Below are 23,444 nucleotides of genomic sequence, written 5' to 3'. Positions count from 1 at the left end.
GGTTTGCTGCATCCATCAACCGGTCATCTACATTAGATATTTCTATTGGAATTCAGTATTCATCCATTTATTCATCCCCCCACCCATCAATCCTATAATCAGGTAATGAAAGTCATTACAGATAGTTCCTGTAAGATTGTTTAACACAGAATTTTAAAAAAATTTTATGATGGTGTGAGATCAATAGACATTTAGTTGAAACCATACTTCAAATTTTGAATTTTGATCTTTTCCCAAGCTAGCAATATAAAGTATGATAATCTCTCACAATGTCAGGCAATGTTAGGGAGCTGCAGCTTCCAGTCAGCCACACGATCATAAGGGTAAACAACAAATACCCTACAGTGTACCATGTTACCAGATGATTTTGCCCAGTTGTAAGCTATGTAGGTTTTTCTGGATGTAACTTCATTGTAACTTGAGGAGTATCTTTATTTGCCTGGCAATGTGTAAAGAAGTATGAACAATGTGTAAAGAAGTATGTCTTGAAGTCTCAAAGTAAGAGATTAATGTAAGCAAAATGAATGCATTACTGGGAGACAATAAACTTATTCTAAGCTTATCTCCAGAAGGACATCCCAAGGATGGCGGTGAGCGGTCAAGATAAGGACAGAGATCTGAAGCTAAAAGATCAGAAGGTCAAAAAGAAAGTGAGCCATAGATCAGTAGTAACAGTGGTGAATAAAGGCACCATAGTAAGCTATCTACGGAACAGATTCTTTACAGGAGTTGTCTGGTAACAAAAGGGACATTTTCTTTTTTTTTTTTTTTTTTTTTGAGACGGAGTCTCGCTGTGTCCCCCAGGCTGGAACACAGTGGCGCGATCTCAGCTCACTGCGAGCTTCGCCTCCCGGGTTCACGCCATTCTCCTGCCTCAGCCTCCTGAGTAGCTGGGACTACAGGTGCCCACTACCGCGCCCGGCTAATTTTTTTGTATTTTTAGTAGAGACGGGGTTTCACCATGGTCTCGATCTCCTGACCTTGTGATCCGCCCGCCTCAGCCTCCCAAAGTGCTGGGATTACAGGCGTGAGCCACCGCGCCCGGCCACAAAAGGGATATTTTCTTAACACTTTGGCATCTATATGGCACATTCACGTGTATTTTTCATCTTTATACTGTCTATTTGATGCTTCAAAGCCAAATTAAAAGCTTGAGATAGTTGCTTTAAGAAGTGATGAGAGGATTATGGTGCCCTTTAGAACACTGCTACTCAGATTAGTCCATTCACCAGCACCAACATCATCATTTAGAATCATTGCAAGAATGGAGGATGGGTGGATCACCAGACCTATTGAATCAGAATCCACATTTCAACAAATCTTCAGGTATTCTATAGATTTTAATAGTTTGTCAGGCCTTGCTCTGAAAAGTAAAAGAAAGTTAATTATCATTTTATGTAAATTGACAAGCGTTTGAAAGAAGGAACAGAGAGTGAGCTGGAGAAGAAATGCCAAGGAGAAAGAGATTCACACACCTTAACTTCCTTCTCACTGGACACAACAGATACCTACAAGAAAAGGGAGGAACACTACTGTTTCTATAACTTCATTTTCACTTTTGAAGCAAGTACACTGTAGGCATGAAGCCATCACTCGTGCCTAGCTTTAACAGATATTCATGAGGAAAATTAAATAATTGCTAATGTTATCATATTGGAAGGCCTGCAGCAATATGTCAGAGAAAGAAAAGTGCTAAAACATGATTCCAGAGATAACATGCCCAGGGAAAAAATTAGGGAAGAGCAGAGGAGAGATTCTATATGTAGCTCTACAGACCTGATAGATGTGGCAAATACATTACCTAGGAAATAAAAGACACTTAAAAGTGTATGTCCCAGTTCTCATCTCTTATATTGCTATTTCATATACCACAAATCTCTTCAAAATCCCACTGTTTTATTATTCTCTCACAGGATACTCTGAAGTCTTATTTACAGCAATTCTCAAGATCCATAATGTATTTATGTGTGTATTTATTTGTTTAAGCTCTGTAAAGGAAAAGACTGAGTTTTCTTTGTTTTTATTTAGTCCACCAATGAATATTGACTATCTTATTGGATAGATGAATATTTGCTGAATGAATAAACAAAATAATATTTACCTATTAATATGATTGTTCCTTTTCCTAGACATCTGTCTAGCAAGAAAGTCTATCAAGAAACTAAATAAACTTTATGGAATATATTTGACTTTCAGGCCTTAGATAAATATATGTATTTTAATCATAAGTCCTTTCTAGTGTTACACTGTTTAAAATATTATTTTCCCTTTTTCCATACGTTTGTTAGTTTCTGTGTCTTAATTTTGGTTGAAACAATGTTCTCCATAACCATATAAAATTAGTAACATTTGATGACAACTATTTTACGTTTCAGACATACAGGCACCACCTTTAAATAGCACAGAACTAAATAATTGTTTCTAGATAGGAGTTCTAGGGTCTGCTATCATGCAAGCCCTTCTTTCACAACAGTGGTCATGTCCCGGGAATCCACTTTATTCCAAAAGGAACCACTAGGTGGTGTCGTGGCTCAAGTCTAAAGCAAACTTCTGTTTACTTAGGCGTTTCCTACTATAATTCTAACCCTAACTTTCTGTATGCTTCCATTCTTAGAGGTTTAAATAATGACTGTAGGCCGGGGCGCGGTGGCTCAAGCCTGTAATCCCAGCACTTTGGGAGGCCGAGACGGGCGGATCACGAGGTCAGGAGATCGAGACCATCCTGGCTAACACAGTGAAACCCCGTCTCTACTAAAAATACAAAAAATTAGCCGGGCGTGGTGGCGGCGCCTGTAGTCCCAGCTACTTGGGAGGCTGAGGCAGGAGAATGGCGTAAACCCGGGAGGCGGAGCTTGCAGTGAGCCGAGATCGCGCCACTGCACTCCAGCCTGGGCGACAGAGCGAGACTCCGCCTCAAAAAAAAAATAAAAATAAAAAATAATGACTGTAGGGCCCTTGAACATAGGTTTCAAGATATTAAAAAATATAAATCAAAGCTGTTTATAGACTGTCACTTAGGGAAGATGCCTTGAGCTATTTTAGTTGAGATATATTCCCTCCCAAATGGGGTAATACTTCATTCATAACTTTATTAAACAAGAGAGACAATTCTTGTATATAAAATATTTCTTTTTCTAAGATCTGAAAAGTTACATTTTAAAGAGCTAATTGCAATTAAATATAAAAAAGTATCATAAAATTAGAAATACCTGCTGTAAAGTATCCCAAGGGCCACATGGAAGAATTTCCAGTTTATCCAAAGCAGGTGTCATGTTGGCTGGGCATTTCACATGTCTCTTTCTTCTAACAATTTTCTTTTGTTGATTTTGCTTGAAAATTTCAAGCCAAGGTTTAAATGATTTTATCCAGGCTAGTCTCTTTTCTTCAATAGAATATAGAAGGGTTGACTCTGGTACAGAGCAGGTCATGCTTTCAGGTTCAGGTCCATTTTCAGGGCATTTTTCTGAAATTTTTCTAATCTCAGATTTAAGAGAGTTTACTTCTTTAGATACCATGGAGCTTTCTGCATTATAGTCACTCAAGTCTTCACAAGGAGCATGTCTACCTAACACATAATCTTGGTCATTTCTTTTGCCTTCTTTATTTATCATGGTATCAGTTGTGTTAAAAATCACAATGCCACTATTCCAAGCACTGTCTTTAGGGTTCTCCTCAATTTCCTTGACTTTTGAAAAAATTTCTTTTTCTTGTAATATTACGTTTTCTCCTACATCTTTGGAATTTTCTGATGTTAGTGAGCGTGATTTTTGTTTCACTGAAATAACTAAAGTATCCTTATCTTTGTATAATAATCCATTCTGTTCTTGTATCTCTTCTTTTTCTACTTTTTGTATCTTTTTCTGCTGATTATCTTTGATTATTTTCTGTGCTTCATTGGTTTTCACTTCATTGATTTCTTGGTTATGTTCTAATATTATCTGGGTTTTTGGTCCCATATTCTCATTTATGACATGTTTCATGATTTCTTTTTCTGCATCAGACTTTAATTCTTGCAGTGGAAACTGTTCTTTCAGATTTTCTTTTAGATCAGAGTCTCCCAATTCAGTTTTGTTATCTGCATTTTCATATTTTCTTTCTTGCTTGACCCATTCTTCTGAACATTGCTTTTTTGCTAGGTTTTCATTTTTGTCTTCCATTTTAAAATCTGCCAGAATTGTTTGGCTTGATACAGATTCTTTTAATTGTACTTGTATTGATTCTTTTAATATAGTCTGTCTATCTATATTTTCTTTCATATTTGATTCCTCAGCTAGCCAAAGGAGAACATCTTCCTGCTTCTTTAAATTTTCATCCACTAGATTTTTGGCTATATCACCCTTATCATTTGAAATATCTTCAAGACTTAAATGTTTGTTATTATATTCTCTCTTCTTTAATGCACTACTTATTATTAGCTGTTGACTTGCATCTTCTCTTAATCTTATTTTTTCCTTGATTATTAGTTGCTTTCTTTCTTGTTTCATAATATTCTTTTTGTCTTCATACTCTTTTTCTCTCCTTTTCCTTTCCTCTTCCTTTTGCTTTTTTCTCTCTTCTTTTATCCTTTGTTCTTCCTCTAATCTTTTTCGATTTTCTTCCTCCTTCTGTCGTATTTTTGCTTCCTTTTCCTTCCACTCTTGTGCTTTCCTTTTCCTACTTTCAACTTGCTCTTTAATAATTGGGCCATATTTTTGATAGGCTACAAATGCTTTATATTTAGCCTGAATTTTAACAGCTGCATTATTCTGCTGTTTTAACAAACCATTTTTTTCTTTTTCCTGTTGGTCTTTAAATCTTGTCCTTTCTTCTTCCATTTGTAAATGCAAGTTTCTAATATACTCCTAAAACAAAGTAAGATACATGGTAGTCAGCATAAACTAAACATGAGATGTTACTAAAATGTCATCTGAAATATAGATTGAAAACAAATACTAAAACTGACATCTTAATAAAGTTTCTATAAAATTTATTTAGAGAAACTAAAGTCATCTATCTTAAAGGGTACACTTTTTTAATATTTAGGAGATGAATTAATCATGTTGTTAAGTTGATACTCTAATGTTATATGTATTCTAAGCCACCCAGATATAAATTGGAGATTTCCTTGAAGATAGAAAACATAAAATCAGAAAGACATAGAAAAAGCAAACAAACAACAACAACAACAAAAGGGAAACCACAGGCTAAAAACCACATAGAAATAAAGGACTTCAAACTTTCTGGAATGAGAGTTCTGATCAAGAAGACTCAGCTAGTACTGAGACTGCAAAAACAGGAATTATTTTGTGAAACTTATGATACCAAGAAAGTCAGATAGTCCCTACATAAAAACAATATCCAGAACCAGCCTACTCACATATCTTACCCCTTCTCAATGACCAAAATAGTTGATAACCACATACTACTGTATTTAATGAAATATTTAGAGATAGGTGAGAAAATATTATTTTTACTAGAGTCCTAAACCAAAAGTAAGCAGATCAACAAAATTAAGAAAATATCTACGGGAAACTAACAAAAAGGATATGAGACTATATTTTAATTAGCAGAAGGAAGAACCAATTTCTGAGAAAATTGAACTATTAAATAAACTAGATAAACATTTAAAGAAAGATATTTTAGAAAAAATATTTAAACAGGAATAACCTCATATTTCAAGTGTTCAAATAAAAACTCAAATAATCAAAATAGAATGGCTGGACAGCTGATTACTTTAAAAAAACATTCAAAATTAGATGTTTTCCCCCAACAACAAATAATAACAAAGATAAAAATGATATATCAGAGGTAAAGAAGATTAACACAGAAACTCCAACACATGACTATTAGGAGTTCCTGAATAAAGAACTGAGAAAAACTGAAGGGAAGAAAATAATAGAAAAATACGTTTTCTTACAAACAACAACAAAAAGCCATAGGAGAAAGACTGAACATTGCATGCACACATACACAACACACTTAGATAGATGCTAGCAATATTTCAGAACTCTAAGGAATGTCAGCTGTTAGTTTTACTGTGCTCCTTTTTAGGTAATATGTCTTTTTTCCTCTGGATGCTTCCAACACTTTATTTTTCCTTTGTCTTGAATTTGAATAGTACTATCTAATTCCAAGGTGTGATTTTCTTTGTATCTCTCCTCCTTGGGAATTGTGTATCATATTTGAAAGTAGGGATTATTTTCAGTTTTATGACTGCCATATCTTAAACACTCAGAGAAGTGCCTGACCTAGTAGAAAACCAGTAAATATGTGTGGATGAATGTATAAAGTGAAAAATCCTAAAGCTTCAAAAGAACGTAAGGAAAAGGCATCAAATTTGCAATCATAGATAGCATAGGCAAAAATAAATAAATATGCAATGAAGTCATATCTTTACATTGTTAAAAGTGGTATAAACCTGTATTCTACACCCAAAGAAATTGACCATTTTTGAAAGCAAACTAAAACTATTTTCAAATATGCAAACAAAGATTGAGAAAATCTAGCATCCAAAAACATTTTTTGAAAGTATCGCCGGGCGCGGTGGCTCAAGCCTGTAATCCCAGCACTTTGGAAGGCCGAGACGGGCGGATCACGAGGTCAGGAGATAGAGACCATCCTGGCTAACACGGTGAAACCCCGTCTGTACTAAAAAAATACAAAAAAAAACTAGCCGGGCGAGGTGGCGGGCGCCTGTAGTCCCAGCTACTCGGGAGGCTGAGGCAGGAGAATGGCGTAAACCCGGGAGGCGGAGCTTGCAGTGAGCTGAGATCCGGCCACTGTACTCCAGCCTGGGTGGCAGAGCGAGACTCCGTCTCAAAAAAAAAAAAAAAAGAAAAAGAAAAAGAAAATATTTAAGTGTATACTCCAGGAAATTAAAAATTGAGTCCAGAAATTGGCAGAAGAGTCAGGATTCAAAGAACACTAATAAAGAAACCATTATCATTGAATACTTGTGTTTTTTGAACCGTCTTGTTTCTTCCATCATTTTACTTAAAGATGACTATTTGTTTTACTGTTACTCCTTTTTAGGTAAAGCGTCTTTTATCCTCCAGATGCCTCTAAGACTTTATTTTCCCTTTGTTTTGAATTTCAGTAATTGTACTATTTATTCCAAGGTGGCATTTTCTTTGTATTTATCCTACTTGGAAATTATTTTTCATCTTTGAATATGCTGGTTGATTTTTTAAAAACAATTTGAAACCTTTTTAACCATTATCTCTTTACTTCATTGCTTCTGCCCCATTCTCTCTCTCCTCTCCTTTTAAGATATAATACAAATTTCATATCTTCTCACCATGTATCACATATTCCTTGTGCTCTTTTCCTCTTTTCTCATTTTTTTTTTCTACTCTGTGCTTTAATTTGGATATTTTCTATTGAACTGTCTCATTTCACTAATGGTCTCATCTGCTATGTCCAATCAAATTTACCCACTGAAATTTAATTTTATATACTGAATTTTTTAAACCCTAGAATGTATAGTTGATACTTCATTACAGATGTTGTTTTTCTTTTCACATCACCTGTCTAAGTATTTTGCTCCTGGATGATAATTACAGGTATTTTAACAGCTCTACTATACTTAACATTTAGATTATCTACAGGTGAGCTATTATTGTCTTTTTTTGTCACTTGTCATTCACATGACCCTGTCTCTTTACATGCTTAACCAGCTTTTTAATTTGACAATGTGCAGTAGGCACCTACTTTTGCAGGAGCGGATTTATATAAATTTAAAAAAGATTTGAAAGGAATACAAAAAAACGATAATGTTTAGCTAAATAACAGGATTATGGGAGATATCTACTTTAAATTTGTAATTACTTAAAATAATTGTATCTAAAACCTATGGAGTAAATAAAAACTAAAACTTCAATAAATGTATAATCAGAATAATCGTACATTCAAAACAAAATTAATTGTGTTTAGGAAAAAGAGTAAGCTTTCATAGCAATCTTTGAACATAAATAAATATTCAAAATGGTACATTAAAAGAAATGTTAGAATTACAATTTTATATGGACAACACTCACTAAATCAGCTAACTCATTTTCAAGACATTCTATTTCAAGAAGTGTTTCTGAGGATTAATAAATTTTTAATGCTGTAATAAACTAAAATCTTGTACTACTTAGGCAGTATTATCTAAAAATAACCATTTCAAGTATAGTAATGTATTTCAAATAAAGAAAGTTTAGGCCGGGCGCGGTGGCTCACGCCTGTAATCCCAGCACTTTGGGAGGCCGAGGCGGGCGGATCACAAGGTCAGGAGATCGAGACCATGGTGAAACCTCGTCTCTACTAAAAATACAAAAAATTAGCCGGGCGCGGTTGTGGGCGCCTGTAGTCCCAGCTACTCGGGAGGCTGAGGCAGGAGAATGGCGGGAACCCGGGAGGCGGAGCTTGCAGTGAGCTGAGATCCGGCCACTGCACTCCAGCCTGGGCGACAGAGCGAGACTCCGTCTCAAAAAAAAAAAAAAAAAAAAAAGAAAGTTTAATGTGCTAATTAAAAACAACATATAGATACCTCATGCTGTTTAAATTTCTCTTTCCAAATTTTCTCTTCTTCATAGAGTTCATCATTCATCTTGTCCTGTTCTTGCTGAACATATGATAGATAATAATAAATATGACTATACTCCAATATCAAAAATATTAATTATATATGATTCTCATAACCTATATTTGTAAACAATAGTTAAAGATGACAACCCAACCAATGGCTTTCAATTTTTAGTACTGGGATAACAACTTTAATCTCAAACTGAAGTGTCACATAAATAATACCTAGGGTTTCCATTCTGAGAACAGAAAGAAGTTTGCAACCTGGGAAAGTTGTTGTGTTTATTTGAGTATGTTTATTCAAAGAATATAATGCATTGCCTTGAAACACTGTTGGGCATTGTAAAAATTACAATAATATTTGTAAAATGGGATTTGTGTTACAATTGTTTTCTCACCATGCCATACCATTTAATTTACATAAATCAGTTCAAAAAGTAATGGTTTTCTTTCAATAACTCTGTATCAACACATTCAATAAGACTCCTCAGAATAAACAAAGATCGGTAAAATACAACCCCCTTCTTCAAAAACTCTTCTGATAACGTGAAGACACTATCATAAATTTACACATTACCCAAAATTTAGAAGAATAAGTTTATTACAAGGGAAAAATATAAAAAATCATAATGAGCATGATAATTAGATCATGAAAGGTTTCATGCAAAATACTGTATTTGAAATCACTAGGTTTTCAAGAAGAGAAACAATTTTTGGTACTTATTAAGCATTTTGAGCTAGGAAAAGTTCTTTGATCATTATCTTATATGAGCTATGGGAATTTTTTATGAGATTTAAGCACGGAAGTAACATATTTTTAAATAAAAAATTGTCTCACAGTGCTATGGATAAGTGTGAGAAATGTAAGACCAAAGGTAAGGAGACCAATTAGAGAATATAGTAAATATTCCAAGTTAGACCCTCAGGCAGCTTGAACTACAAAGGAGCTGTAAAGTACATGGATGAGAAGATGGCTAATGCAATAATTGGAAGGAAGATAGTAATAAAAAAGAAGGAAGAATAAAACATTATCCTCATTTTTCTATCTTGGACTAATGATGATAATGTGGCTTATCAAAATTAAGAATCCCAGGGAAGAACTACTCAGAAAGCAAGACAATGCATTTGGTTTTAGATACATAAAGTTCTCTGAGTATGCAGTTTTTGTAGGAGAGTTATGTAGTCTACCCTGTTTTGATACAATTGTAGATTTGTTATCAATGGTCATTTGTTTTAAGCTCCAAGATATAACAAAGGACACATTAGGAAATTCATTAAGATGAAATTATCAAGAGAGGAGGTATATGAAGTAAGAAAAGAAAGGGACAAAAATAGAATCCATGCTGTTAGCTCCTATCCAAATCTCAGGTTGAACCTTACTCCCCAGTGTTGGAGGTGGGGCCTGCTGGGAGGTGTTTGGATCATGGGAGCAGGTCCCTTATGAAAGTCTTTGACCATCCCCTTGGTGATAAGTGAGAGTTTGCTCTGAGTCCACGTTAGATCTGGTCATTTAAAAGTGTGTGCCACTTTTAAAAATTACCCAGTCTCAGGCATTTTCTTTATAGCAATGCAGGAACAGCATAATGGAAAACACAGGGACAGAGAGAGAAAATGAAGTCTAAAATGGATATCAATTAGTAATTGCCAAAGATGTGAGAGAATCAAGACAATGTGATCTTACAGAAGTCAAGGGAAAGTAAAATGGTCAACCATCAAATTTTTGCTGGCATAAAATACTAGAGGCCAAAACAGCTGAAAGAAACATGTGACTATAATATATAGAAGTCATTGGTTATCTTCCTCAAGAACAGTTTCATGCAGTGTGGTAATGCTGCAAAAAACCTAGCAGGATTAGAATTGGATGAGAATGAAAAAAATGATACAGTATAAATAACCACTCTTTAAGAAGCCTATTATACACAGCCTTTAAAAAGTCAATCAAAGAACAGCTAAAGAAAAATATACGAATGATCTCATGATTTTTCTTTTGTTTTGTTTTTAGGATGGGAGGAAATTGAACATGCCTATAAACAATAAAAAAGGAGGAAGATGATAGGAGTGTTTCAGCATATGGAAAAAGCAGGTGTAGGTTGAAAAATGATAAAATATAAAGTAGAGGAGGAAAAGTTAACCTTTGGCAGAAGGAAGAAACCTTTCTTACTGGGATAGGAGGGAAGGCCAGTAATAATTTTAAGAAGGATGAATACAGATATTGATACTAAATAGCTGTGGAATTAAAAGAGAAAGTTTGTATTTGATGCAAAAAAAAGTTATATGATTATTTGCTAATAACGAGGGGGGAGGAATTGAGTGTAATTCTTAAGAGATTTGTGATTGCTATTTTGGGGAATGGAGAGGCAGCTAACAACCCAGGAAAGAACTACTGAGAGTAAATTATATATTTAGAGTCAGTCATAAACTTGTGGGCTAGTCCCATTGGAAACTTTTAAGTTCCAAGGCATAATGAAGGACATATTTAGGAATTCATTACACCTAATATTATTGCATTTTCTTAAATCATAATTATATGATAAATTGCAAATTAGTTTCAAAAAATAAGTTATAATTCTTTGAGGGTGGGATTTGGTGTTAGATCTCCTTTGCATCATTTAAGGCCACAGCTGAATGCTTTGCCCTTAAGGTAGTTAGCAAATTTTGGTTATAAAACAAATAAAAATGAAAACTTTGCTTAATAGGATCGAAATCAGATGTTTTTTAAATCTGAAAATGCCACTAACACTTAATAACAATTATGCATTTTAGTACAAACCAACAAATACTACTCCAATAATCTACATTATACTCAATCTTATTTTGAATTTTTTTAATCTCCTAACCTCATGATCCACCCATCTCGGCCTCCCAAAGTGCTGGGATTACAGGCGTGAGCCACCGTGCCCAGCCTTTAGTGTGTCTATTTTCTACACAGTAAGAAATGAAATGTACTCAACATGGAGGACTAAAAAAATGCTGAACAAGCTAATGTTCTTTATATGCAACACTCAAACGCAGTGAGTTCTGGCTAATGTATAAATCAACTTTAATCAGGAAAGAGAGAGAAGTCAGTCATGCCTGTTATCCAAATATTCTAAGGTTCTGATGACCTGCAAGTAGGGTCCTAAAATCCACCAGTTTCACAATATCGATATACCACTACTATGACCTGATTGTGTGGCTCTACTAGGGAGAAAACAACACCAACAACACAAACGACAGAAATAAAAACGGTACAAAACTTCACACCAAAAAGTTTCCAGTTCAAGGAAGTAGCTTAATTACGAAGGTGGGGCACAGACTGTCCCTAAATGGTTGAACTACTTTTAAATATGTTTTACATGTCATATGCCAGACCACATAGCAAGGTTAATGCATACTCAAGAATTTTTCATTGCTTTTTCCAATGTTTAGAAGCATATAAAGAAAAACAACAATTTATATTGTAAATTTCAGACTATCCAGGATGACCCTTGAAACTTCATAGACTCCATCGGCCACCAAGATCAAAAGTGTGTCTGAACTTCCAATGAATTTCAATAAAAACTAATCAAGGAGCTCATATTAAATACTGTTAATTCACAGTCAATTTCTTCCTCTATCAGAGAGTAATTAAAAGTCATACCATTAAGCTCAATCTGCACCACAATACAAATATCAATATTCTTCAGAGGTAGCTACTGATTTTAAAAAATATGAAAAACAAAAGCAAAATACCTTCTGAATATTCTCTAATTTCTTCTTTTCAGCTTTAAATTGTTTCATCCAGCAATGTCGCTTTTCTTCTTCTTCTTGAAATTGTTTTTCTTCTCTATCCCTCTGAGCTTTGAGAGTTTCTTTCTCTTTATCTTCTAATTCCTTCTGTTTCTCTTGCCAAGCCTCAAAAGATTGTCTACATTTTTCTTCCACTTCATAGTATCCAAAATTTATATCAGCATCATCTGGATTCATGAAGAAAAATAACGTCATTATTTGTAAGATGAAAACTGTCAAAACTAATTCAAAGTATAAAAGTAATTTTAAAATTTAAAAAAAAAGCCAACATATTCCCAAAGCGAGAATATGCAGCAGTAAAAATCGTTGCATTGTTGAATAGACATAGAAATTTCACTGAGGCCGGGCGCGGTGGCTCACGCCTGTAATCCCAGCACTTTGGGAGGCCGAGACGGGCGGATCACGAGGTCAGGAGATCGAGACCATCCTGGCTAACACGGTGAAACCCCGTCTCTACTAAAAAATACAAAAAACTAGCCGGGCGAAGTGGCGGGCGCCTGTGGTCCCAGCTACTCGGGAGGCTGAGGCCAGAGAATGGCGTGAACCCGGGAGGCGGAGCTTGCAGTGAGCTGAGATCCGGCCACCGCACTCCAGCCTGGGCGACAGAGCCAGACTCAGTCTCAAAAAAAAAAAAAAAAAAAAAAAAAGAAATTTCACTGAAGTGAATAAAGTCGCATAAGTTGACTTAAAATATTTCACAAAATAGGGGCCGGGCGCAGTGGCTCACGCCTGTAATCCCAGCACTTTGGGAGGCCAAGGCAGGCGGATCACGAGGTCAGGAGATCGAGACCATGCTGGCTAACACGATGAAACCCCATCTGTACTAAAAATACAAAAAAAGTTAGCCGGGCGTGGTGGCAGCGCCTGTAGTCCCAGCCACTCTGGAGGCTGAGGCGGGAGAATGGCGTGAACCCGAGAGGCGGAGCTTGCAGTGAGCAGACATCGTGCCACTGCACTCCAGCCTGGCGGTCAGAGCGAGACTCCAGTATCAAAAAAAAAAAAAAAAAAAAAATTCATAAAACTTAATATAAAAATAAAATCCACGAGTGTGTGTGTGTGTGCGTGTGTGTGTGTGTGTCATTAAGAAATAGTTAAGAGATAATTAAGAGATACTAAATAAAGTCAGGGATAGTGAAATCTATTGCAATCAGCTGAACATGTGGCAAAAATATTTAAATCAAGTATATTTAGAAGGCATAAAAGTCTATGATGATATGTAATTTAATAAGTATAGCAAAGGCACAATAATATTCAAACATTGTAATTGTTTTTCTAAATATCAAAAGAACAAAAAACAACTGTCCAAATTTTTTGAGATAACTATAATCAATCATATAAAAATTAACAAACATATCATTGAGCGATTTAGTCCACCTGGTAAAACATGTTCATCCATAGGCAAGTCGTGAGGAATAGGCTCAGGAACAAAATCAGGACTGGCACAAGTGGTTTTACTTCTCACAAATTCTTCTTTTTCTATTTCAGATAATATCTAAGAGGTTAAATGAGTACTAATGATTAAAAAAATCAAGATAGAGTGTAAAGCTGTCATTTTAATAATACATTAAATATTTACATGTATATACCAAGAATTTTAATGTGCTTCAGATTTCTCTCAAATACAAATCTGCAGTACATTGATAATTATTCTCTTTACAATGAATAAAAAAGTTTTCCCATGCAAGCGTAAGTAACCCTCCTTATGTTTTTCAGAACTCTAATAAGTCTTTAATATTATTTAATATTATTCCACAATATTCAATTAAACTGCTTGACAATCACTTCAAAATGTTTCTACTAATGTTTTCCTTTTAATGTATTTCTGTTTTAGGCCGGGCGCGGTGGCTCAAGCCTGTAATCCCAGTACTTTGGGAGGCCAAGACGGGCCAAGACAATAATTGCCTGTGGATGACAAAAGACTTTTGGCTTGACTATTCCAGCCACGGTTAATGACACAATTGATAAAGAAATACAGCTATTTCTGTAGTATATAACAATTTGACAAAATAACTGTAATTATTATTGATAACATTTATTAAGATATCAGAATTTTAGGAATTTCAGACAATTTTGAAACATATATTAATAACATATTTATACAAATATAACCCAAAGAAAGTTAAACATCTTCAAATTCATATGGAATTAACCAGGGATCCAGAAAAGCCAAAACAACCTTGAAAAAGAACAAAGTTGGGTAGCTCACACTTCCCAATTTCAAAACTTACTACAAAGCTACAGTAATCAAAATGTGGGTAACATGCCGGGCGCCGTGACTCACGCCTGTAATCCCAGCACTTTGGGAGGCCGAGGTGGGCAGATCACGAGGTCAGGAGATGGAGAGCATCCTGGCTAACACGGCGAAACCCCGTCTCTACTAAAAAATACAAAAAACTAGCAGGGCGTGGTGGCGGGCGCCTGTAGTCCCAGCTACTTGGGAGGCTGAGGCAGGAGAATCGTGTAAACCCGGGAGGCGCAGCTTGCAGTGAGCTGAGATCCAGCCACTGCACTCCAGCCTGGGCGACAAAGCGAGACTCCGTCTCAAAAAAAAAAAAAAAAAAAAAAAAAATATATATATATATATATATATATATATATTCACATAGACAAACTTTTTGTATATTCTACATGATGAAAAAGAGAACTATTCTCTAACCTAAATTATATATGCATTATTTATATCAATTATTTTCCATAATTATATTTTCACCATACTTTAATTGGAAAGATACAGGCCTTGTATTCCAAGGAAGTAACAGTATAATAATTTAAAATTAATATTTCAAATTTAAGTATTACCAAAAAATTCAATAGAGTAAAACATTCAAAAAGAATAAGAGATATATAAGCAATTTTCAAATTATGTTAAACACATTAAGGAGGAGAAATAGGTAAAAGGAGAGAAAATTGGATAAAATAAGAGATAAAAATCAATCTAAGAAGTGAATCTTTAGGAGAGACTTTCTCTTAAATACATTTGTGGGATTTTAACTTAATAAACTGTTAAGGCTCTTCTTATTTTTTAAGTAAGTTTTTCTTTTATTTGTTTCTAAAAACTGCTATAAAGTATTATAAATTTAAATTTTCTGTAAAGTCTCTGCTGGAACATAGTACATTCCTAAGAAGAGCAAATTAGAATATATTCTTTATTTTCCTCAGAATTTTTAGACAACAAAATTTGTGTAATACAGTTCTATTTTATCAACATGCACATTAAATTGCCAGGTATAAATGGCTCAGGCCACCACTTTTAATATTCCTAAAGATTGAAAATTGAGTGTTTTTTATCATATGCCAGAGGAAACCATAAAACCACAGATGATTTGCTTAAAAATAATTAAATTTTTAATATTTAAATCAGTGAATTATCAATCTTGTATAAGAGATAAAGTTTCTAATTGTAATAGTGAATATTTTAAGTCAAATATTGAATATATACCTTAATTAATTGCTCTGAGCTTTCTTCATATTCAGTTGATAGTCCTGTCCTTAAATGCAAACGATTAGCAGAAACTGCTCCATAACTATGGCCTAGAAAAAGAATATATATATATAACTTCCAATATTAGAATACAATACAACATCTCAAAATTTCAAACCCTTTCTTAATTTTTAATCTCAAATTCTATCAGGGTATATTGTTGATCAGTAAGAGTAACTCAAAATAACAGAAAAATAATTAAGAATAAACAATGGAGGAAATCTGCTCCCTTTATTCTAAAAATAAAAGCAATAAATTTCTAAAGTGCTTTGACTATCATTTTCCATATTCTCGTGCCTGAAGTTTATTTCCCAGGCATAAAGAAACATGCCTTGCTTGATATTGCAATGGCACCTTGATTAGAAATCAACAAAAATTCAACTTTATCTGCCACAAACCAGACATGACCTTGCACAAGATATTGAACACATTTTAATAAAAATATTAATTTTAAAATTATAATTATTACCGTGTAAATGAAGAGGAATTATATTTATTTTATGAGTTGTTGAATTTTGTAATTTTTAATTATGTGTGCAGATTTAGTTATGTTTATTTTCTTTCTTTCAATTTATATGTTATAACATGGTAGTGTTTCCCAACAGTAAACTAACTTTACAGAGGACCATTCTGCTGGCTGATTATTCACACCTAGTTTGGCAGATATTATAGATTTTCTTTTAACACCTCTTCACTACCTTTCTGGCAAGCTTTCCTCTGTGAGAGGTCAAAAAGAAAAAAAAAAAAATGACATCATCCAGATACCTTTGCAGCTAGATTTCTGAGAGTAATTTAGTTTATGTTCATAAATATATTTACATAACTCTTTTTTTCATAAAATATTATGTCTAAAGGGAGGCAGGTGATGATATTTTTATTTCTATGGGCCAGAATGTGGTAGAGGGAGCTCAGAGCTGGGAGACAAGAGTGTATAGTAGAGGATTAATGTTTCTGAACTTCTTAAGTATGACAGCAGCTTCTGATGAAGCCCAGTTTTATGATATATGTGTGGGGTTTGTTCTTCACCTTGGATGTTTACACTAGAGACTGCTTTTTCAGTCTTATTAATAATTCGGTTACTTATTGTAGTAGATAGTCCCCAAAGATGTTTCTCCCAAAGAATCATACCTACTGGTATACATACCCTGTTTAGTTCCCTCTCACATAGGACACAGGCTGACCCTGTGTGACCATCAGGATGTGGCAGAAATGACGCATGATGTCTGAGAAGAGATCATGAGAAGCCCTACAAGGTTCCACCTTGGTCTCTTGGTATTTTGCTGTAGAACACTTCTCAGAATCTATATGATCTGAGGAGTGAAAGCCACAGAGAGAGGCCTCCAGTTGAAAGCCACATCTGAACTCTCCAGTCAACAGGTGGCATCAATGGCCAGACATTTTAATGAGCTATTTTGGAATTCTCATCTAGTCAAGCCTTCACATGACTACAGACTTAATCAACATCTGACTTTAAGTGCATGAAAAACCCAAGCAAGAACTGTCCAAGTTAGCCTAGTCAACCAACAGAACCAAAAGGTATAATAATAAATTATTTTAACTTTCTAACTTTGTTTCACAGCAATAAATATTCAGAACATCTCTCTTTATAAAAATAAACAAAAAACTTTACTGCCCATAAAGTAGCTAGTGTCTGTTCTCTACAACTGAGAACCCGAATCAATACATCTATATTCATAACACAGCAATAAATATTCAGAACATCTCTCCTTATAAAAATAAACTAAGAAAACTTACTGCCTAAAGTAGCTACAGGGTCTGTTTTCTACAACTGAGAACCCCAATCAATACATCTATATTCATAAATGAAACTAGCTTCTAGTTTCTTTTATTTGTGCTATGCTTATACAATTTTGATCTGAAATAATAGCTTTTAGAAATAAAGTATTTTTGCTCCTTAATGGGTTGTAAGAATTTAGTTTAACATCTTTCCTAGTTTAGCAACATTTGAGAAGTGTCTTTCCACCTCTTTGCCATATTATTGATTTAATTGTTTTTCACTTTTTCAAATAATTTTGATAATTTTTCTTGAAAAATCATTAATTAATTTTAATTTAAACTATCATCCTGTGCAATAAATAATGTAACAAATAATTTAAATTAAATAATTTATGTAAGAATGAATATATAAATTATTAAATTATAAAGGATAATTTAAATTAAATTTCAATAAATCCAAATTTAATAAATAATACATATTAGTAATAATTTAATGAATAAACATAATAAATTTAATAATTTTAACAATTATTTTAATTTAATATTTAATAAATTAAAATTAATAATTTATGTTTAAAATAATTCTACTAATTTAAATTTAATAATTTTAAATAATTTAAATAATTAATCATTTAAAATAATTAAATTAATTTAAATTTTCTGGGAAAATTATTTTATTCATTGAGATTGTCAAATATCTTTTATAAGGCTCTGATCTGTTTGATCTTGTTAGAGATCAGATTAGATTAGATTACACTAGAGTCATATACAAGATCTCACAATTTTCTAAACCACTGCTGTAAATGTAGTTGTATCACAATTCATGTAACTAATTTCTACAATTGTGTTTTCTTTTATCTTTTTCATAATTAGACTATAAATAGTCTGTATAACTGTCAATGTATTTATATTTTCATTGTTTAAACCTAGTAAAAATAAACAAAACATGTCATTAACATTCCTCATAATTCAACCATAGATAATCACTGTCAAAATATACAGTAAATCTTTACATAGCAATTCATGCTGGTGTTCGGGACAAAAATCTTGGAGCCACCTTCCTCTCTTCATTTTGTACCAGTCCACCAATATATACTTTTCTTTCCACCTTAAAACAATTTCCAGAATATGACCATATTTTTTCATGTCTACTGAAACCACTCTCATCTCTTAACATATTATTGCAATAGTCTTGTAGTAGCTTGACTACCTCAAGGCATATTCTCTACACAGTCAACAGAATGATTGTTTCCAAATAAAATTCAGATACTGTCATTGCTTACTCAAAAATTTGTATATGTTGAGAATAGAATCCAAAGTCCACAAAATGGTTTAGAAGAGCCCTATATCATCTAATCCCTTGTTTTCTCAGATAAAACTAGAAACGTTTACTTGCTGTTTTGCAAACATTAAGTCCACTCAGTGGGACTTTATACTTCCCTCTTTCCAGAATACAGGCTTCTTAGATAATCATGTGACTCAGCTTTACATTCATTAAGTCATTGCTCAAATAGAGACCTCGTCATAGAGACCTTCCTTGACGATTTAAAACAGCAAACCCCAGTCTCTATCTTCTTACATTTTTTTCCTTCATAGCAGTTACCACTATTGAAATATTGCATATTTGCTTATTATCTGTCTGCCTACACTGCAACATTAAAACAGAGGAGCAGAATCTTTGCCTGTTTTGTTCACTGCGGTATTCTCAGTGACTAGAACATATTCTATCACAAAGCAATATTTGTTGAATGAATATGAATATCTACATTCTAATTTATACTAATACCTACATAAATGCCATTTAATTTTAAAATAGCTTTTAACATATCATGAATATTTTTTCCATTAAATATTTGTCTAAGTCATTTTTAAAAATAGGTATATTATTCAACAAAAAAGGTCTTGTTGAACATTTAGAATGCTGCCATTTCTCATTATAAACCAAGCCAAGATTAATTCTAATTAAATCTTCGATTTTTCCATTAGTCTTACAACAATTCCAAGAAGCAAATTGGCACAGTTCAAGAAACATACTGTTGGGCTTTTCAATCAAATGATTGTATTTTTCCCAAAAAATTATGTATATACTGATACTGCTAAAACAGTCTATTGATTAGTTTTATTTTCTTTAATATAAAATAAAAGGATGTCTGGTATTAATTAGAACTGCGGAAACAAAATGCTGATGGTATTTACTGAAGACCTAAGAAAGATAGTAAAAAAAAAAAAAAAAAAAAATGAATGAACTAAACCCAACAGTCCAATATACAGTAGATATATTAGAAATACACTAAATGTATACACATTCGCACAGTAAGAGATAAGAACTATAAGCAATTGAGTTTACTAAATTATAATTTGTTCATATGTACAGAAAGCTTATCTGCCAGACAGATGAAAACAGTACTTACTTAAAATACCAGTATCTTCCAGGTCCTGAAGAATGAGCTCTTCAACAGCTTTACTCCTGTTCTTTATGATGTTAATACAATGAAGAACTGATTCTGGTAATTCAACCGAATCCTAAAAATGTTAATAATACAAGAAACTGTGAAAGTGTTTATTATCAAAATTATGTGTCAAATTTTGGACGCTTCATTCCACATCAAAAATGTGAACAAAACATGTAAATGAAGTAAAAGGGTTCCATACAAGCAGCATAGTTCAGACAAATATATTTGGCTAAAGTTTGCTTTTAATTTTCAGGTGGTTGTGCATTTCTAGAAAACTCTAAGAAAACAAATGAAAAGAGTTACCTACACATCACTTTTGTTAACTTTATTAGAGGCTGTTTATTTTTGAATGCCCTCAATAGTTGTATATATTTTTAGATTAATTCTAACTTCAAGTAAATTGTATCAAATATTAATCAAAGCTGCAAGATTATTTTTTCAAAATATTTAATGTCAAACTAATACCTGATATAATTATTTATTCCATTCAAAACTGGCTTTGTGATTATCATACACAAACTTAGTCACATTTGTGAACTGTTATAAAATATCTATCAATACAGCCTATATAAATCGATTTGTAAATTTTCTAAATAGCTAAATATATTGATATGCAAAATGTGAAAATTAAATTCCTTCCTCCAATAACACCATGACTAGTTAGAAAATATAATGCAAATAAATAATATTCATAACAACAAAATACTTGAAGCATCTATGAACAATGTTAATAATAATCTTGAAGTTACATATATCTACATGATGACAACACTTCGTTGAGGGACTTCAAGCATAGCATGAATGAAACAATATAAATGTTTCTATATAGAAGAACATGATATGCACCTGCTTTCATTTAACTAAAAATAAATATTGTCTGCCATACTGTGTTTTCATGTGTTGAATTTAGGATTTATAGCCAGCTTTATTTTCTCCATCCTAATTAATGAAATTCAGTGTTTAGTTTTGAGAATGAACATCAGAAGATAATGAGAAAATATTAGCTTTCTCTTAGTACTACAGAAAAGCATGTAAAATTATATGTCATAAAATGAGTCCTGATAAAGTAGTGTATTAAAAATAGTGACAAAAATATCAATTCTATTTTTCTGACATCTGTTCTGCATTGAGATTTCTATTTCTTGTTTAACTAAGAAGCATTTCAAATGAAACGACCTGGATTATAGAGATTGTTGTTATGTCCTGGGAAATATAGTTCATAATCTTAAATCCTTAGTTAATAATTTTTTCCCCTGGTAATAATACTTACATTGATTCTAAGTGATATAAATAATAGTGAGGTATCTTAATTGAAATAGAAGGGCTTTAAAATTTTCTTCTTCCTTTATATAACAAGGTATAACATAATACAGTCCATTATTCTGTTAGATTTCATATTCAAATAAAAATTTCAGATTTTTTTGTCTCATTTAAATTAGCTCTGGATAAAAGACATAATAATGTAACAATATTAATTTCTCTAAATGTAATGGGTAGGTTTAGTGCAATCCTAATAAAATACAAAGTTCTGAAATCTTTAAAAAATTTTCTTTTTTAAAAAAAGCTTAGTTAAGATCTGAAAATAATAAAACAATGTGAAGAATTTGATCCATTCAATATTTAAAAATATACAACAGTAAGAAAATAATAAACAAAGTAATGGAAAAGAATAGACAGCCTTGGGTAGATCATATGTACAATAACTATCAATAAGACAAATGACAAATCAATTGAGAAAAGGTGGATTATTAAACAAGAGACACTGGAAAAATTAGCTCAATATGTGCAGGAGATTTTCAAATTAGTTCTACATTTCATAACATTCCTGAAAATAAATTCCAGTTGGATTAAGGATATTGGTATAAATGAATAAATCCATGAATGAACTCTGTAAGCATATAAACATTGGTAAAAATACACAAATAAAAGGATAATTTGTTTTATTCCCAAAAGTAACCATTTTGATAAGTCAAAAGATTTCACATACATTTTTCTTCCCATGTAATTTAATCATGCTAAAATGTTCACAAGTAAAAACAAAAATCAGGATAAAAATATATATAATAATAATCCCAATTTTATGAAGATAGGTGACTATATATATTAAATATAATTTATATAAATTGTTTATAACAATGCTGCTAAAAATGAGAAGTATATAAAAATATCCTAAGAAAGTAATATTTCTCCTGAAAAGCCTACTCCTGTTAAAGGGCTCAAAAGTGCAATACTTACTGTATCACTATCATCACTCTGGGTTTCTGATTTTGAATCACTCTCAATGTCCTCTTTTTCCAAGGAGGAAATGCTGAGTTTATCCAATTCAGCTTCTATTTCTGCTTTGAGCTTTGCATCATCATCGTCCATTATTCTTCATAATAAAGCACAGAACTGCTTTAAAAAATGAAGAGGCTAATATGTCACTAAAACTTATGTGTTCTCTAATTTGTCATACCAATCCAACATATTTATATAAACATGTTTTAATTTAACAAAATTTTATCACACCTTCTTATGGTTACACCAAACATTGTTTTATCTCTTCAATCATTCTTTTCAAAATTTGACTACAAAATGATCAACTGTAACTGTACCATAATACTCTTGATTTATATGTTTATATAATTGCACTATATATAATAAAGATCAGAATTGTTTATAAAATTTTTGTTTCAGTGATTAATACATATAAATGTATGTATGTATGCATGAGTTGCAATGTAATATGTGTTTTTATTAATGTTCTGGGTTTTTTTTTATTTTTCACTGTTGGTCTTAATCCCAAAAAAGGTTTGAAAACATACTAGTCAGCTATCGTTTTATTTTTCGTGACACTACTTTAAACTTATTTTTTTTTTCTTTCCTCAAGAGCCTGACCTTCCCACCTATCTTTTTTTTTTTTTTTTTTTTTTTTTTTTTTGAGACGGAGTCTCGCTCTGTCGCCCAGGCTGGAGTGCAGTGGCCGGATCTCAGCTCACTGCAAGCTCCGCCTCCCGGGCTTACGCCATTCTCCTGCCTCAGCCTCCCGAGTAGCTGGGACCACAGGCGCCCGCCACCTCGCCCGGCTAGTTTTTTGTATTTTTTAGTAGAGACGGGGTTTCACCGTGTTCGCCAGGATGGTCTCGATCTCCACCTATCTTCTTGTTCTTTTCTTCATTCCTTCTTTCCATCCTCTTTCCCTTTCGTTAATTCCTCCTTTCACTCTATTCAATCATCTCAAAATCAACTCTACCGACAACCTTCTCCCTCACTCACTCAAAAATAAAAAATAAAATAAAATAAGAAAGAAAGAAAAGAAAAGGAAAACAAAATGAAATGAAACTCCAAACAGAACCAGGGCAAAATATTATCCTGCAATGGAACTCAAAGTGCATTTAAAAGGCTTTATTAGAAGGAAAGTTAGATTTTTTTTTCTATGCCTACAAAGCAAAATGCACAGGTATAATAAACTTTACGTAGAA

General features: G+C 33.0%; 1 protein-coding gene across 2 annotated transcripts in view; it reads right to left on the bottom strand.

Moving 5' to 3' along the window:
* LRRIQ1 (leucine rich repeats and IQ motif containing 1) overlaps positions 1-23,444 on the bottom strand; it is a 209,838-nt gene that overhangs the window by 185,394 nt on the left and 1,000 nt on the right. Inside the window, exons 2-8 of one of the 2 annotated variants that reach the window (XM_025402587.1) lie at positions 22,219-22,377; positions 19,942-20,053; positions 15,752-15,843; positions 13,687-13,804; positions 12,256-12,479; positions 8,510-8,584; positions 3,210-4,841 (exon numbers count right to left, since the gene is read on the bottom strand). In XM_025402587.1, the coding sequence (XP_025258372.1) occupies positions 3,210-4,841; positions 8,510-8,584; positions 12,256-12,479; positions 13,687-13,804; positions 15,752-15,843; positions 19,942-20,053; positions 22,219-22,350 (2,385 nt within the window). In that variant the 5' untranslated portion in view covers positions 22,351-22,377. The remainder of the gene's footprint in view (positions 1-3,209; positions 4,842-8,509; positions 8,585-12,255; positions 12,480-13,686; positions 13,805-15,751; positions 15,844-19,941; positions 20,054-22,218; positions 22,378-23,444) is intronic. The other variant, XM_025402586.1, reaches the window with a different exon arrangement.

The sequence above is a fragment of the Theropithecus gelada genome, chromosome 11 (assembly GCF_003255815.1).
Source record: "Theropithecus gelada isolate Dixy chromosome 11, Tgel_1.0, whole genome shotgun sequence".
In the NCBI taxonomy this organism is placed as follows: Eukaryota; Metazoa; Chordata; class Mammalia; order Primates; family Cercopithecidae; genus Theropithecus; species Theropithecus gelada.
Note: the sequence above shows the minus strand (reverse complement) of the source record. Positions and strands in the feature narration are given on the sequence as shown.